This window comes from Orycteropus afer, unplaced genomic scaffold, assembly GCF_000298275.1.
Source record: "Orycteropus afer afer isolate SDZICR_OR568_19922 unplaced genomic scaffold, OryAfe1.0 scaffold00043, whole genome shotgun sequence".
NCBI lineage: Eukaryota > Metazoa > Chordata > Mammalia > Tubulidentata > Orycteropodidae > Orycteropus > Orycteropus afer.
In genome coordinates, this window is record NW_006921630.1 from 16,405,082 (window position 1) to 16,422,219 (window position 17,138).

At 36.9% G+C, this 17,138-nt stretch overlaps 1 protein-coding gene across 1 annotated transcript in view; it reads left to right on the plus strand.

Annotated features, from left to right (window-relative positions):
- The window catches only part of HMCN1 (hemicentin 1), a 691,072-nt gene extending 680,288 nt beyond the window's left edge, over positions 1-10,784 (plus strand). Inside the window, exons 104-106 of the mRNA XM_007937695.2 lie at positions 1,666-1,785; positions 8,782-8,908; positions 10,418-10,784. Coding sequence (XP_007935886.1) covers positions 1,666-1,785; positions 8,782-8,908; positions 10,418-10,784 — 614 coding nt within the window. The remainder of the gene's footprint in view (positions 1-1,665; positions 1,786-8,781; positions 8,909-10,417) is intronic.
- Positions 10,785-17,138: the final 6,354 nt, after the last annotated feature.

Sequence of the window (17,138 nt, forward strand, 5' to 3'; positions counted from 1 at the left end):
GGAAGTGCTATGTTAACTACTTGAAGTTCAATATCATTTAAATATGAGTTGCTATTTTTGGTTAAAGCATATTCTATAGGCAAGAAAACAACACAAGTTGTGGAACTAATGCCTTAGTTAACTGAAATGATGCAAAAACATTGGCAAATATTTGATGAGTATTATCATTAACAGATTTTGAATCATTGCACATACATGTGAATATGCAAAATATGCAAAATGAACAGATCCTCATGTTCTGAGTCATCTCCCAATTTTCCCTCTGTCTTCTCTTTAGTTCCACCATAGTGCACTTTTGCTTCCATTTCATGCCATGTTCTCCTCTTTATTCTCCCATTGATTGATGTGTGCTCAGGCATTGGGAATGTTAATATTGGCCAATGCAAACACAATTGGGAAGAGAAATATGAGACCCCAAAACCACATCTCTTATTCTGAAAGCAAATACCAATTAATTTTGAATTGTAATCTCTTCTTAACTATCCTTTTTATTGTTATTCTCTTGGCTTTGTTTGAACTGCCAGCCTTCTGGTTAGCAGTCAAATGCCTTAGGCCCCATGCTACCAGAGCTCCCTTAATAATACCAGATAGATAAAACTCAAACTCACTGCCATTGAGTTGAATCCGACTCATAGCGACCTCTCCTTGTGTTTCTGAGGCAGTATCTCTATGGAAGTAAATTGCCCAGTCTTCCTTCTGAGGAGTGGCTGGAGGATTTGAACCATCAGCCTTCTGGTTAGCAGTCAAATGCCTTAGGCACTAGGCCACCAGAGCTCCCAATAGATGTTTATAATTTATAAAATTCTTACCCATATATTACTGTACATGAACCTCCCAACAAACCTATGAAATAGAACAGATTATATCGATATCTCCTTCTGGTGAATGAATAAACAGATCTTGAGACTTGAAGTGGCCCATCCAAAGTAACACAAAAAGTATAAATATTTAGGTATATTTAAAGTATACCTATCAGATATACTGATGAATGTGAGAGTAGGGACACCTGCTAGCATGAATGTAAAAATACCTTTGGGAAGTTCTCAGTGTTTCTCCCACCTGGCTATGAACCCATGTTAGAAAGCAACTTAAATAATTGCTGTTAGTACTTTACAGTTGTATGAAAAGTTTGAGTGAATATTCCTATCATAAGATATTTGTGGTGTTTGATGATATCTGTGTGGAGGGAAACTGTGCATGTGGGGAGGGCAGGGAGAGAGAGAACACTGAAGTTTAAATGAATTAAAACTGATATCCCTTTTTCCAATTCATCTGAATAGTAGCTTCATTTTTTAAGTAAGTTCTACCATTCTGTCAAGACTTTGGTACTATGGTGGCTTAGGACCTTGTACAAATCAGTTTCCTCTGTCATTTGACTCTTGCCTCATTTAACAAATGTGAAAATTGGCCAGTTTTGGGATTCAGTTCATATATGCTTACACACAGAAGAAATGTTCACATTTTGTAATATAGTATAGTTTATACAAACCTAATTAAAAACATCCTGATATAAAACAATGTTGAGCATTTTTAAGCACATGGATATAAAACCACCAAAAATGTTTGCTCTGGTATAGCAACAGCTTGTTTATAGTTAGCTCTGTCATGGTTTCTGCCTTTGTTTTGCTTATCTGTATAAATACACTCTGCTTTCTTTCTGAACAGATATTGATGAATGTGAAAATAGAGACACTTGCCAGCATGAGTGTAAAAATACCTTTGGAAGTTATCAGTGTATCTGCCCGCCTGGTTATCAACTCATGTTAAATGGAAAAACATGTCAAGGTGAGGGGGTATTGGGATATTTATGCTGCAACTTGTCTGAAAACTAATATAACAGAATGTGAGAATAAAATGTTTTTTTCTCTTTGAATAATTATTATCCTACTTGCTTCGCCTCTCTCCCCATTCCCATTGGCAATCTTATCTTTAGACATTGGTTTTACAGGTAGGGAAAGCAATGAGAAAATAATTAAGCGAAGAAAGTATTTGAGAAACCTTTTTGGTATGTTGTTTCTAAAAAGAGCTAGCATGCCTAAATCAGTCTATATTACATATTTTTTTTTAATTTGATGGGAATAAAACCTGTTGCCATTGAGTCTATTCCATCTCACAGAGACATTATAGGGCAGAGTAAAACTGACCCATAAGGTCAGTGGAAGCAGACTGCTACATCTTTCTCCCACAGAGTGGCTGGTGAGTTTGAACTACAGACTTTCCAGTTAACAGCCAAGCACTTTAATCACTGCTCCACCAGGGTTCCTTAATGAGAATAGCCCTTTCTAAAATTTTTTCACAATTCAGCTAAGGTGGAAGGATAAATGGGGGAAGTACACATTAAATTTCCTTGGGCATTAGGCATTATTTAATATTTTGTCACTGTAGTTAGACTGACTTTTAGAGTGATCGGTGGGTAGTCATGTGAATAATCCCTTTATTCTTTGAGTTTACAAATGATTCTTGAGCACCACCATGTGCTAGTATTGTAGGATACAAGAGGTTTACACAGATGAATAAGAGATAGTTCCTTCAGTTTCAGATCTTATATTCTAGACACATATAAATAAGTAAATAATTTAAAAATTAATAGGTTCTATAATGGAGTTTTGGGTAAAGTATATTTATATCACCAGGTCCTCTTTCCTAATCTATCATAGTCTGGAAACTCTGCTGAAACCTGTTTACCATGACTGAACCTGTTGGTATTTGAAATACTGGTGGCATAGTGTCCAGCCTCACAGAAACACATAAGCCACCACAGTACCACAAACTGACAGCTGAATGAAAGAAAAAATATATCTTAATAGTTCACTCTACAGGAAAATGCAAAAGAGCATTGGTAAGGTTTATTATGTGGCAGTGTGTATTAGATTAAAAAGAAATAAGAATTGTGGTGAAAAATCAGCCATTAAAATGCCCATGGAGCACAGTTCTGTGACACACATAGTCACCATGAGTCGGAAACTATTCAACGGCAGTTGGTGGTTTATCTTGAAAACCTAAGAAATTCCCTTAATTTGGGGGCGGGGCAATATCTTAGAGCATTCTGTAAGTCTTGATAATTATTTAATTAATGTCTGTCACGTACAAACTTTACATTTTCTAAATTATAGTAATAAAATCTCCTAGAGATTGCATTACCAGTAACAGTCAAATCTAGACTGACTTTTCACTCTCTGTGGAATTCACACAAGACTTCCTAGGACTCATCTCATGAAAAGATGTATTCCTGAAGGCAAGATCAGGAAAAACGATGGCTTCTCCTGAGTACCATGAGTCCCCCCCTCACACCCCCTGTGTATTCCTATTCCCTAAGAGCTCCATTGGATCATGTGGGCTGAAGAAGAGTGAACTCAGTAATAACTTTTCAGCCATCAATCACCAAATGTTTATTAAGAACATACTCTATGCAAAATATTTTACTGGAATTTAAAGTACTAGAATAACATATTTGCATTATAGTCTCATATTTTTCAATCTCTAATGTTTCTATTTTAATCAGAGGTACAGACACATCAAGGGCAATAATTTGTACCCTTTGTACAGATTATAAACAAATTCTCAGAGTGTTACATGAGCCTCAATGTCCTAGAGCAATCAAGATCAGAGGTAGAACCTGACCACAGGTGCCATAATGTCTAGATCAGTATTTTATGTCTCCTAAGATGCTATGAGCACAAGGGTTACTGAATTTGGCAAGAGGATGGGGCAAGAGCCCTGGTCTTGTCCTTGTTGAATAACTTCCCCAGCTCTTCATCCAAAGAATTCTGCTGAAGAGGTGGCAATGCCCAGGGCTAAAATTATACTCCCAATAGGTGTACCAGGAAGACAGGCAGCTAGCAGGGTAGATATTGGAGCACTTGGAATGACCCAAACCAAACTTCAAAATCCCTTAGATAGATTTAAAAGGGTTAAATTATGTCATATGTTCATTAGAAGATTCTTCTTTTTTAAATTATGCCAGTTTGTTTGTGAATTGTCTATGTCACTCATTATGTTCAGAATGTCTTTTTCAGTCTTTAGTTGGGCTGTAGAGAGTGGGAAATAATGTGAACAAATTAGAAACAGGTGTCATTTGAAATGTTTGCAATTTAAATGGGTTTCATATTTTGTGGTTTTAAATAGACATGAAAGAAAACAATTATTCCCTTTAAAGAAGCCTTTACTCTAAAAGAATAACTTGGAATCTTTTTATAGCTTTACAAAGTGTTTGAGGCATTTATGAAGAAACAAAGACTGCTTTTCATTGACATATGATTTTTTTTAAGTTTCATACATTAGCAATAGAAATGTTATCAGTAATAAAAGGGGAATTAAAATGACTTTGACATTGAACAAGGAGATTCTAGTCAAAAGTGACAGTCATGGGGTGACAAAATAAAACAAACCAAAAAATACAACCAATCATGATTTGCCCAAAGAAGGAGAGAAGAAATTAAAGTTCCTTATGCTAACTATAAGCACTGTTAGTGTAATTTCAAAAACGTAGAAGTGCTGTATTTACACTGCGTTTGAAATGAGTTTTCTAACCCATCCATATTTTTAAAATGTAATCCATAGTTTATCAAGGGTCTAAATTATTTAAATATAAAATATATAAATAATTTCTATAAGATGGGTGTTTCAAGATGTTAATTCTAAATCATTTTTTAAAATGAAGTATCTGGAAGCACGTGGTTAAATGAATTCATGTTCTAAAGCTGTTAAAGTAAAAGTGTTTCAGCTCTTCTTGTGATTCTTTTCTTATAGCAATAATATTTATGTTATAGAATGCATATACTTTAATTTCTCACATAAAAAGTTCTTATACTTAATAAAAACTAGACATCACCACATTGTCAGTTAACAGAGACAATGTGATTTCTCCATTTTTTTCTGGCTTCTTTTTACTAAGACCCAGTGTGCTGAGCAACTACAGTGAGCAGAGACATTTAACCCTAAGGAGATAGTAATAGACTGCTACTTGGCCAGCAGTCCAAATACTTACGAAAGCTTTGTCTGAGAATCATACGTGATGATGGATCCAAGAACCCAAGCACAAACACTTAGTACATTAGGTTTGGATGTTTCTTTATAGATCCATATTCACCTTCTGAAAATCTGTGATAAAGTAGCTGCTTTTATTATGCATATTGGCCTACATTCTGTGCCTCCATTCAGGTTTCCATGCCACCATTATCATGAACCCCTTCAGCCCACTGACTTCCATGTTTCTGCATGTCTTTACTATAAAGCCGACATAAACTTTGGAGGTTGAGTGTAAAGGGAAGTTTTTTAAAAATATGAAAAAAAGATAAACTAATAGATTTTCTTTCACGTTTCCCTAGATAGCTTTTCACTTCATTCTGAGACAATCTCATTTTGTCAAGGCAATGAAGAACGTCTAACAGATAAAATCTTAATTAGGAATTGGTTCACAGAGATAATAAACAAGACTTAACTGAAATAAAAACTTGTTTTATTCCTATATGAAAAACCAAAACCAAACTCACTGCCACTGAGTTGATTCTGACTCATAGCGGCCCCCCATTGGGTTTCCAAGGATGTAAATCTGAACCTCCAACCTTCTGGTTAGCAGGCAAATGCCTCAGGCACTGCACCACCAGAGCTCCTTATATGAAATCTAGTACTTGTAAAAAACAAGTAACAGAAAGCACATTATGTCATTGTCAATAATAGAAATAACTAAAAAGTCAAGTAAGTGACTTACTCCATAATATTCTAGTTCAAAATCTTTTTACTTTGTGAATATTAAGTAATTACAATGTCTATCTTTTCATTAGAAAACAGAATATAATCTTTTCATTAGAAAACAGAATATAATCTAAAATGTTCATTTTTGAGACAAAAATGCAAACCCAAGCTCTGATGGCATAGAGCCTAAGGCATTTGACTGCTAACCAGAAGGCTGTTGTTTCAAACCCACCAGCCACTCCTCAGAAGGAAGACTGGACAGTCTACTTCCATAGGAATACTGCCTCAGAAACCCAAGGAGGGGTCACTATGAGTCAAATCGACTCAATGGCAGTGAGGTTTGAGGTTATTAACTTAGAAATAAGATTTGACATTTATTTGCCATGATTAACATATTTTCTCTTGAAATTATTCTTTTTCTTTTTCCTTTTACAAAAAATTCTAAGTTAATTAATGTTCTCAATAGAACTTCACAGCTCGAATCCAAATCCAATGTAAAGACCAGCTATAAAGCCATCTATTACTGAGAAATAACAGAAGAGTTACACATGCCCATTGGTCTTGGAGCTGATTCCATGATACAGGTGCATTTGACTGTTAGAGCTCATCTCAACAGAGAATTGGTTTGAATCAGTTTAACTGTAATCTTTCCCTCCTATGCATTAGCATCTATGGTCAAAGTACTACAAGTACCTGTGTGCTTGTATTACAAGTACCTATATGCAACCAATTGACTTAGACTTCCTCTAAAAGAAGTAGTCTTCCATTTTTTTGCTTACATACCCATAAAAGAATTTTGCAAACTTGGTAGTTCCCTCATAAATTTAAAAAAAAAAATCAGCCTCTAAAATTTTTCATCATCAAGTAAGTAGTTATAAAGAATGTAATTTCTGGCATGTTACTTAATGTATATGTGCTTTAAATATATTTCCATCAAAATATTGGAGCTGCAGATTTAACAAATTGAACTCTCAGTTTATGGGGAATGACTACTATATAACTTAAAATCTTACTCATTGTTGAACCAACCAAATTGACTAGAAAAAGTCTAAGATAATTTTGTTTGTTTGTTCAAATAAAAGTGTTAGGTGTTCTCACAACAAGCTTACTTTTAAAATATAATTTCAGATAGAGGGCTAAGACTATTGGTTTGTTGTTGTTGTTCTTATGTGCCGACGAGTTGGACCTGACTCATAGCGACCCCTCCTTGGGTTTCTGAGGCAGTATCACTTCGGTTGTAGATTGCCCAATCTTCCTTCAGAGGAGTGCCTGGTGGGTTTGAGCCACCAGCCTTCTGGTAGGCAGTCAAGTGCCTTAGGCACTATGCTGCTGTAAATATATATTCCAACGTTGTCACCTTTCATTGAAGTTTTTTGCAATAGGTATCAAAGAGACTAGTGGTGAGAGAAAGCCACTCTTTCGTGAAGCAGGAATTTGTAAAAGAGAAGGGAGGAGCAGGTCACAGGAAGTTCTCAGGCAGACTGATTTTAGGACAAAAGTTATGAAAGGAGGATCTGGAATTGAGACTCTAAAATGTTTGCTCTCATAGTCCTGGAAAACCTTCATGCACTGCCAGTGAGGAAACCATTGCTCAAAAATGTGGCTCTTAAGTTTTTTCGACTTTCAGAATACCTGAAAAATTGTTGAACCCTATGGACCCTCTCTTGAGAAAACCCATCATCCATCTATGAATCTCTCTCTCTCACACACACACACATACATACACACACACACAAGCACACACATAAATACACACATGCAAAAAACATTTTTGTGTAATTCAAAGGATTCAAATATCCACTGATGCTTAAATATAACTCCAAGTTAAGAATTATTGTTCAAAAACATTCATTTTCTAAAATTTCAAAAGAAAAATTCCTTTAGTTCCATCTTGATGTTTCTTCATTTTTTGTAATTTAGATATATTTGTATTTATATACCAATTTTTGTATTTAATATTGAATATTTTATATTAAAAAATATTGCTTATTTTTCCCATAATATCACTTTTATCCTCAGAAGAGCATCTGATCACCATAGCAACTAAGAATGGACTCTGTAGGTCAGCTTCAGTTGGACTCCTTGCTCTATTTGCTGAAATATGGATTGTCATTCTAAGCTCATTCATTTATTTCTGTTTTATTATTTGTTTTCTCTCTGTCTGTGAGGTCTGATTAACCTGTACAGTCTCCCCTGAATTAATATTTTGACTCATTTAATGTCTACTTTCCTATTCAGTAAAGTCACCCTCTGAGCAGTCACTCTCCCCAACAATTTGAACTTTTAAAATAAAACTCTGTTGTTGTTGTTAGGTGTTGTTGAGTCATTTCCAACTCATAGCAACCCCATGCACAGCAGAATGAAACAATGCCCGATCCCGTACCACCTCCATAATCCCTGCTATACTTGAGCCCATCATCGTAGCCACCGTGTCTATACATCTCATTGAAGGCCTTTCGTAGAGTTTGAAATAAAACTCTAGGGAAGAATTATTCAGATTTTAAAGAGATTATTCACTTTGCAAAAAAAAAGATTCACAAGTGTCCTTTAATTTTTCAGCTTGTTTTTAGTGCATTTAAAGTAGTGTTTGCTTTACAAAACTCAAATGCACTTTATGTTCCAAATACGAGAGACTCCAGAGAGCTCTTGATAGCTCCCTCTCTGCTGGCATAGTGCCTAAGGCATTTGACTCCTAACCAGAAGACTGGTGGTTCAAACCCACCATCCACTCCTTAGAAGGAAGGTTGGGCAATCTACTTCTATAGTGATACCATCTTGGAAAGCCAAGGAGGCGTCACTGTGAGTTGGCTCCAACTTGACGGCAGTGAGTTTGGTTTGGTTGGTTTATACTTCTATAGCTCTTATTTTTCCATTTCCATGATAAAGAAATGTATCCTGAAAGAAAAAGCATACTAGATATCACGATCCGCACTTTGTGGTTGAAAAAGTTTAGGTCTAGCCACCAAGTTCCTTTGTGGAAAGCGAAAGCCTGGCCTTCTACGTTCTGGTTCAGTGTCCAGAAAACCTGCTGTGATGGCCTTCTCTGACCATGTTGCTGATACTTCATGTTCCTTGTGCTCTTACTAGATGTTGATGAGTGCCTGGAGCAGAATGTGCACTGTGGACCAAATCGCATGTGCTTCAACATGAGAGGAAGCTACCAATGCATCGACACACCCTGTCCACCCAATTTCCAACGGGATCCTGTTTCAGGGTACGTCTTGCCTTGTCTTCCCAGACATGATTTGAAAATCCTTCTTTCTCTGTCTCCTTGACCAGAAAACTGTCCGTGGCCATGTTTAACTCTAAGAAAGTCAATGACCCTGGGGGGAAATGAAGTAACAATGTGTTCCTTCTTCAACGAATGGGTAAGAAATGAGCTCATCCAGCAGCAACCACTGTAGCCTGGGCATCACTTTGTCTGCCAGGCTCTCCTGGGGCAATCTCCCCAGTGTGTAATCCTCTATGTGACTTCTAGACGTCTGCCTCAGCAGTAGCTTTATGGGGTGATAGAGCCTGCCTTTCTTTGAAGTATTCCACTTTCCATTTGTGTTGCCTCAGGGCTTTAAGGACTCTTGGTGCTTGGAACACATCAAGCAGCACCTTTCCTGTTACTGTGATGACTCACCACGCCACTAGAGAATAGAGATGAGCAAAGATGAGTTAATCGTCTGCCCATGCACATGTCGTCTTGTTTACATTTCCTGCTCTCTGAAACACTGTCTTCTGTGGGTTCTCAATAAATTACTCCTCAGTTTTCTCCCTCCCTTTCAGAAATGCTGTACTTTGGTCAGATACCAAATTAACAGAGTCCTTGAAAACAAGTAGTGATTTTCACCTTGGGTAGGGTGGTTCTTAAACCAAATGCTGGTTGGAGCTCATACTTTGTTTTCCTCTGGGTGGTGCCTATCAAGCTACGGTGCCATGGCCAAGTGCCAAGGATCCACCAAAAACCTGTTTGCAATTGGTTTGAGGAGACTAGAAAGGGGAAAGAGAACATTAAAAGTATAGACTCCTGAAATTTCTGAAAATACTATGACTGAAGGATCCATATCTCCAGAAAATTATCCTTTGTGCACTTTTTAATTGTCTTCTTTATTAGCAGTCATTTCTGGCAGACAATTTAAAAGTCATGATGATTCATAAATAGTCAATGTTGGCTCTAGCAAAGAAAATATAATACTTTTAATCTAAAATAATGTTGACTACAAATATAAAAGAAAGTTGGTTTTCTTCCAGGAATCCTAATTGACCTTTTATTATTTTTAGAAAAGTAAGCCAAAAATTAATCTATCCTATTTCAGCTTCCAAATAATCATAGGAAATACACTATTTTAAAATTAATAAAAGAAAAACAAAACTTGTGTTTTTCTCTTTAAGATGCCCTGGTTTCCAGGACAGTTCAGATGCTTTGATTTCCAAACCTTACGTTTCATTTTAAAGACACTCTTGTGGTATTTATACTTACGTCTATGGTTCAAAGCCTTCTAATTTTAAAGGAGCCAAGAGATAGATATTTGATTCTAGACCAGCGTACTCTCATAGCCATCTGGCATCTGGTTTGCATTAGTGACTTAGGGCTTGGGGTGAACCGTATTGCTCTTGCAGTCAGACTGTCTCCTGTGTTTAATGCCTAAAAGTTGTCATGGATCATGATCACCTGCATCAAGGCTCTCCTTCTTCCAAACCAGATAACTGCATTTCATGTGTTTGTTGTCCTTAGGTTCTGCCTCAAGAACTGTCTACCCAATGATTTGGAATGTGCGTTAAGCCCATATGCCTTGGAATACAAACTTGTCTCCCTCCCATTTGGAATAGCTGCCAATCAAGATTTAATCCGGCTGGTTGCCTACACGCAGGATGGAGTGATGCATCCCAGGACAACTTTCCTCATGGTTGATGAAGAACAGACTGTTCCTTTCGCCTTAAGGGATGAAAACCTGAAAGGAGTGGTGTACACAACACGACCACTACGAGAACCAGAGACCTACCGCATGAGGGTTCGAGCCTTATCCTACAGTGCCAATGGGACCATTGAATATCAGACCACATTCATAGTTTATATAGCTGTGTCTGCCTATCCATACTAAGAAGTTCTCAAAAACCTAATCCATGTATTTAAACTGCATTAATCATGGAAATCAAGTGCCCTTCCAGATTACTGTCTCCTGAATAGTTGCAATCTTGGCAACTTGGAAAATGGTGCTATGCTCTGTTCTTGTGCCTTCCTTGGTACTGCTAGGTATTTTCATTAACCCACCATGGTCATATCTTTTAATAAGGTCTAGAAACCTCCCTATTATTTTCTTTATTTATTACACTGGAGCAGTTACTTTCCAGAGACTGTCCTGAACATCTCACAGGACACATCAATGATATTTTATAACAGTAAAGTAGCTAAGATCATTTTCCTTGACAAAACAAAAACAACAAAGTCAAGCCAAGTAAATTTTTTGGCATTTGACCATTTTTAGATTAATAAACCTGTTTGTTATGTGTTTTGATCAAAGCTTACCTAATAACTTATAAAGACGTTTTTTAAGGTATTGATATATTGTAATAGGATTTACACACATATTTTCATTTTAAGGAACAAAGGAAACACCACTCAATTTAGAAACATGGGACAGCCACTAGAAGGTTTGTTCCAATCCCAAATGGTTCTCACCTTGATTGAATCTCCATAATAAGGATATTATTGTCAGTGATTTTGTGAAATCAGCTGGGCCACTTATGATAGTAAAAAAAAAAAAAGATATTTTGTCCTCAGATGATTGTTCATATCATAGATCTTTCCTCTAACATGTTGATATAAACTTCCATTCGATTAGTTCCAAAACTCTTACATTCCAGCTTCTTAGATTTTCTTGTCAATTGAAAATTTGAAAAATACCAGTGGGACAGGTTTCTTTGTTTTTCTTGAAAAATATCATATGTTCAAATTAGCATAAATGTTAAACGTCAATACACTGTACACGGTGGTAACAGACTCTGGAAGCAATTACCGAGATGTATTCTATTTTTATGGAGTGTATATATATTACCTTAGTAATTTTTCTATACAATATCTTGATGGACTGTTTTATAAAATTATTTTATAAAAAACCACCAATGTAATGGTAAAACCAGTCTAAATAAAATTTTCACCATCTTTTTATTAACTTTTTGAGAACATAAAATGTGTTTTCTAATAGCTATAAGTAGTTGTCATTGAGTTAATTCCAAGACAAGGTGACCCCATGTGTTTCACTGTGCAATGACTGCCCTTTCTGAAATAGATCACCAGGACTTTCTTCTGAGGAGACTCTGAGCAGATTTAAACCACCAACCTTCTTTGTTAATAGCAGAGCACTTAACCATTTACATGACCCAGAAATTGCTCTTCTGGATATATTTTTGTGAGTTGCTGTCTATTCAGTTCCAGCATGCCAACTTCATGTGTGCAGACTAAACCTGCATTTTCAAGACTATAAACTTTTAGAACCAGATTGCCAGACTGTCTCCCATGGTGCCCCTGGGACGGATGAACGTATCAGCTAGTAGTCAAGTGCTTAACCATTATGGCCACCCCAGCACTCCTGTGTGTTATATATATCATGCTTTACTCATTACAGCAGCTCTTGAGACAGGTAACATTATTATCCACATTTTATAAGTCAGGATCCTGGTACTAAGATAACTTATATAATATCCGTAAGATAACACAGTTAAGTTAGTGGCAGAAATGACATACTTTCTACTTCTGACTTCAAATCAAATGATCTCTCCACTGTATGACGGGTTTGTCACCTACCTAAACAATTTCTTCCTATCTCATCCCAAATGAATTCATCTCCTACTATAATAGTCTTAGTTTCTTAGTGTTGCTATAACAAAAATACCGTAAGTGGGTAGCTTTAACAATGGAAGTTTATTTTCTCATAGTTTAGGAGGTTATAAGCTCAAGTTAGGGGAAAGGGAAGTCTTTCTCTCTCTATTGGGTCTGGAGGAAGATCCTTGCTTCTTTTCAGCTTCTCTTTCTACCTTCCAAGACAATCTCCATGTGGTGTGCTATCTGTATTTCTCCATCTGTGCTTCCTTGCTTCTATGCCTAATCTCTTCTCTTCTTTTTATATCTGTAAAGTGATTGGGAGCTCTGGTGGCATAGTGCCTAAGGCATTTGACTGCTAACCAGAAGGCTGACAGTTCAAACCCACCAGCTACTCCTCGGAAGGAAGGTTGGGCAATCTACTTCTGTAAAAATACCACCTCAGAAACCCAAGGCGGGGAACTCACTATGGGTTGGCTCCAACTCCACCCCAGTAAGTTTGGTTTTAAAGTGATTGGCTTAAGACACACCCCACACTGATCTGGACTCATTAAAATAACAACGAAAGCCATGATCCAAAATGGGACCACATCCACAAGTATAGTGGTTAAAATTTACAACACATCTTGGAGGACGTAATTCAATCCATAACAAATAGGTACTAGACCTGTGAAGGCCTGGTCATTGCGTTGTGACTGAAGAAGTTTTACCTTGTTGTTAGGTGCCATCGTGGTGGTTCTGACTCATAATGACCCTATGTATAACAAAACAAAACAATACCCAGTCCTGCACCATCATCCCAGTTGTTGCTATGTTTGAGTCCATTGTTGCAGCCACCGTGTCAATCCATCTCATTGAAGTTCTTCCTCTTTTTCACTGAAAAGTCTATGAATAACCCTGAAACATTGTCTGACATAATACCAAAAGATAAGCCCCTCAGGTGGGAGCACGCTCAAACTACAACTGGGAAAGAGCTGCCTCCTCAAAGGAGAGTTGACTTTAGCGATGTGGACAGAGTAAAGCTTTCGGGACCTCCATTTGTTAATGTGGCACAGCTAAGATGAGAAGAAACAGCAGCAAACATCCATTCATAATTGGAACATGGAATGCAAGAAATATGAATGTAGGAAAGTGAGAAGTTGTCAAAAATGAAATGGAACACAAAATGATCAATATCCAAGGCATTAGTGAACTGAAAATGGTTGATTTTGGCCATTTTGAATCAGCCAGCCATATGATCTACTATGTTGTTCAGTTCTTTTATCTTGTCACTTCTTCCATTTGCTTTAACTATTCTCCATTCAAGGACAAGTCTCAGAGTCTCTTCTGACACATCCATTTTGGTCTTTTCTTCCTTTCCTGTCTTTTTAATGACATTTTGCTTTCCTCATGGACGATGTTCTTGATGTCATCCCACAATTCCTCTGGTTTTCAGTCACTGGTGTTCAATACATCAAATCTATTCTTTAAATGGTCTCTAAATTCAGGTAGGATATAATCAAGGTCATGTTTTGGCTCTCATGGACTTGTTTTAATTGTCTTCAGCTTCAACTTGAACTTGCATGTGAGCAGTTGATGGTCTGTTCCACAGTCAGCTCCTCGACTTGTTTTGGCTGAAGATATGGAACTTCTCCATTGCCTCTTTCTATAGATGTAGTTGATCTGATTCCTGTGTACTCCATTTGGCAAAATCCATGTGTATAGCCACCGTTTATATTGTTGAAAAAAGGTATTTTGCAATGAAAAATGTATATAGGGTCATTATGAGTCAGAGCTGATTTGATGGCACCGAACAGCAACAACTTTTTATCAAGCATGATATCCAACTTTTTAATCAAGCATGATATCCAGGGACTGGTCTCTTTGGATAACATGCCCAAAGTACATGAGACAAAGTCTTCCCATCCTTGCTTCTATAGGATCATTCTGCCTGTATTTCTTCCAAGAGAAATTTATTCGTTCATCTTGCAGTCAAAAATATATTCAATATTCTTTGCCAAACCATAATTCAAAAGCATCAGTCCATCTTTGCTGTTACTATTCATTGTCCAGCTTTCACATGCATGTAAGGTGGTTGAAAAGACCATGGCTTGGGTCAGGCACACCTTAGTCCTCAAAATTACATCTTTGCTTTTTTACACATTAAAGATGTCTCATAGATCTGCGCAATGCACTATATTATTTGATTTATTGACTGCTGTTTCCATGGGCATAGATTGTGGATCCAACAAAAATGAAATCCTTGATAACTTCAATATTTTATCTGGTTATTATGATGTTGCTTAACTATCCAATTGTGAGGATTTTTGTTTTCTTTAACTTGAGGTGTAATCCATACTGAAGACTGTAGTCTTTGATCTTTATCAATAAGTCCATTGAGTCCTCTTTGCTTACAGCAGGCAAGTTTGTGTCATATGCATATCATAGATTGCTGATGAGTCTTCCTCTAACCCTAATGCCACATTCTTCTTCATATATTCTAGCTTCTCAGTCAATAAAACACAGGTAAACATCTTTCTGATATTCTCTGCTTTCAACCAAGATCCATCTGATATCAGCAATTATATCCCTTGTTCCACATCCTCTTCTGAATCTGACAGATTCCTGGCAGTTCCCTGTCATTGTACTGCTACAATCATTTTTTAATTATCTTCAGCACAGTTTTACTTATGTTTGATATTAATAATATTTTTTGATAATTTCCACATTCTGTTGGATCATCTTTCTTCAGAACATGCACAAATATGGCTCTTTTCCAAACTGTTGGTGAGGTAACTGTCTTCCAGATTTCTTGGCATAAATGAGTGCTTCCAATGTTTCATCCATTTGTTGAAACACTTCAATTGGTATTCTGTCAATTCTTCAAGCTTTGTTTTATACCAGTGCCTTCAGTGCAGCTTGGACTTCTTCCTTCAGTATCATTGATCCTTGATTATATGCTATATCCTCAGGTGGTCGAATGTCAACCAAATTTTTTGACTCTCTGTATACTTTCTATCTTCTTGTGATGCTTCTTGCATTGTTAAATTTTTTTTTTCCCCATAGAATCATTCAGTATTACAACTTAAAGCTTGAATTTTTCTTCTGTTCTTTCATCATGAAAAATGCCAAGTATGTTCTTCTTTTTGGGATTTCTAATTCTTTGCCCATTTCATAATAATAATTTACTTTGTCTTCTTGAGCTGCTCTTTGAAATCTTTGTTCAAGATTTTACCTAGAACCACATTTTTCAAAGAAACCTGCAAAAATCATCTAGTCCACATGCTGACAGGCAGGTGATGTTGTTGTTGTTGTTATGTGCCGTTGAGTCACACCCAACTCATAGCGACTCCTCCTTGGGTTTCTGAGGTGAGGCCGGATCACTACAGAAGTAGATTGCCCAACCTTCCTTCCAAGGAGTGGCTGGTGGGTTTGAACCGCCAGCCTTCTGGTTAGCTGTCAAGTGACTTAGGCACTATGCTACCAGAGCTCCTCAGGCAGGTGATAGTCAATCAAAATAATTTTTTACTAAAAAAAGTATTCCATAGAACAACTGGTCTAATACAGGTATTCTGAGTGAAAGTATTCCATGAACAAACAACTTTGGAAAATATTGCAAAATGTGCCCTCCTATTAAATATGTACAATGAACTCTGACATTTAAAGGCTCTTGGAAGTTCATTTGTAAACAGGTTTCATTTTGTTCAAACCAACATTTTCCAAAGTAGTTTAATCAGCGAACTTTTATCCCTAATATATTGTAATATCCCACTGAACACTTGGGGGAATGGTGGATTCATATAATCAGGACATCTGCTTGACTCATTACTACATTTCACAGCCTGCTCTGGTAAATAATTCAAGCCTGAATTATTTAGCTTCTTTCTAAAATTAGCTTCTTTCTAAAATTAAACTGCATTTGCTCATTTCCTCTGTCCAGTATTCTGGAAGCATAGCACATGACAGGACAGTGACCAGACATGAGCTTCTGCATAGTCAGTACGTGGGGACAGACTTCTGGTTACTACAATATTTGATTTGGAAATGTCTATGTGGGGCCAGAAAATCCAGCCAGAATCTTGGCCTTTACAAAGTACTTTTGGATAAATTTCCTTGAAATTTCTCAAAGGACCCCAGTGCTTGAGCAGAGTTGAGCAATATCAGTCATCAAGTGTGAATATGCCCTCAGCACACAGGACAGGGCGTGGAGACTCTCCTCCATAGCATCAAGCAAAGCAGGGAGGAGCAAGCCCACATCCTGTATGTTGCTATTATAGCCCTCTGCACCTGAAATTACACAGATAATCCAGATAGAATGACTAGCAGGAAAGGATAGGTATCCAAGGAAGCAAATGAAAGATCTAACAAGTGTATTAGACTCAAAAAGTTAGACTCTCAGGTAATCCCTTACATGATATATGAAGTCTACCCATAATATAATTAATATGATTTTAACATAAATAGGAGCATTATCTACTCCAGGGGTCAAAACTTTTTCTGTAAAGGACAGATAGTAATTATTTTAGGCTCTGTGGTCCATATGTTCTTTGTGCTATTTTAGTGCAAAAGGAGTCATAGACAATGCATAAGTGTATGTGCTCCATTAACCTATATAAAATCAGGCAAAATTTGACCTGCCAACCATAATCTAAGATAA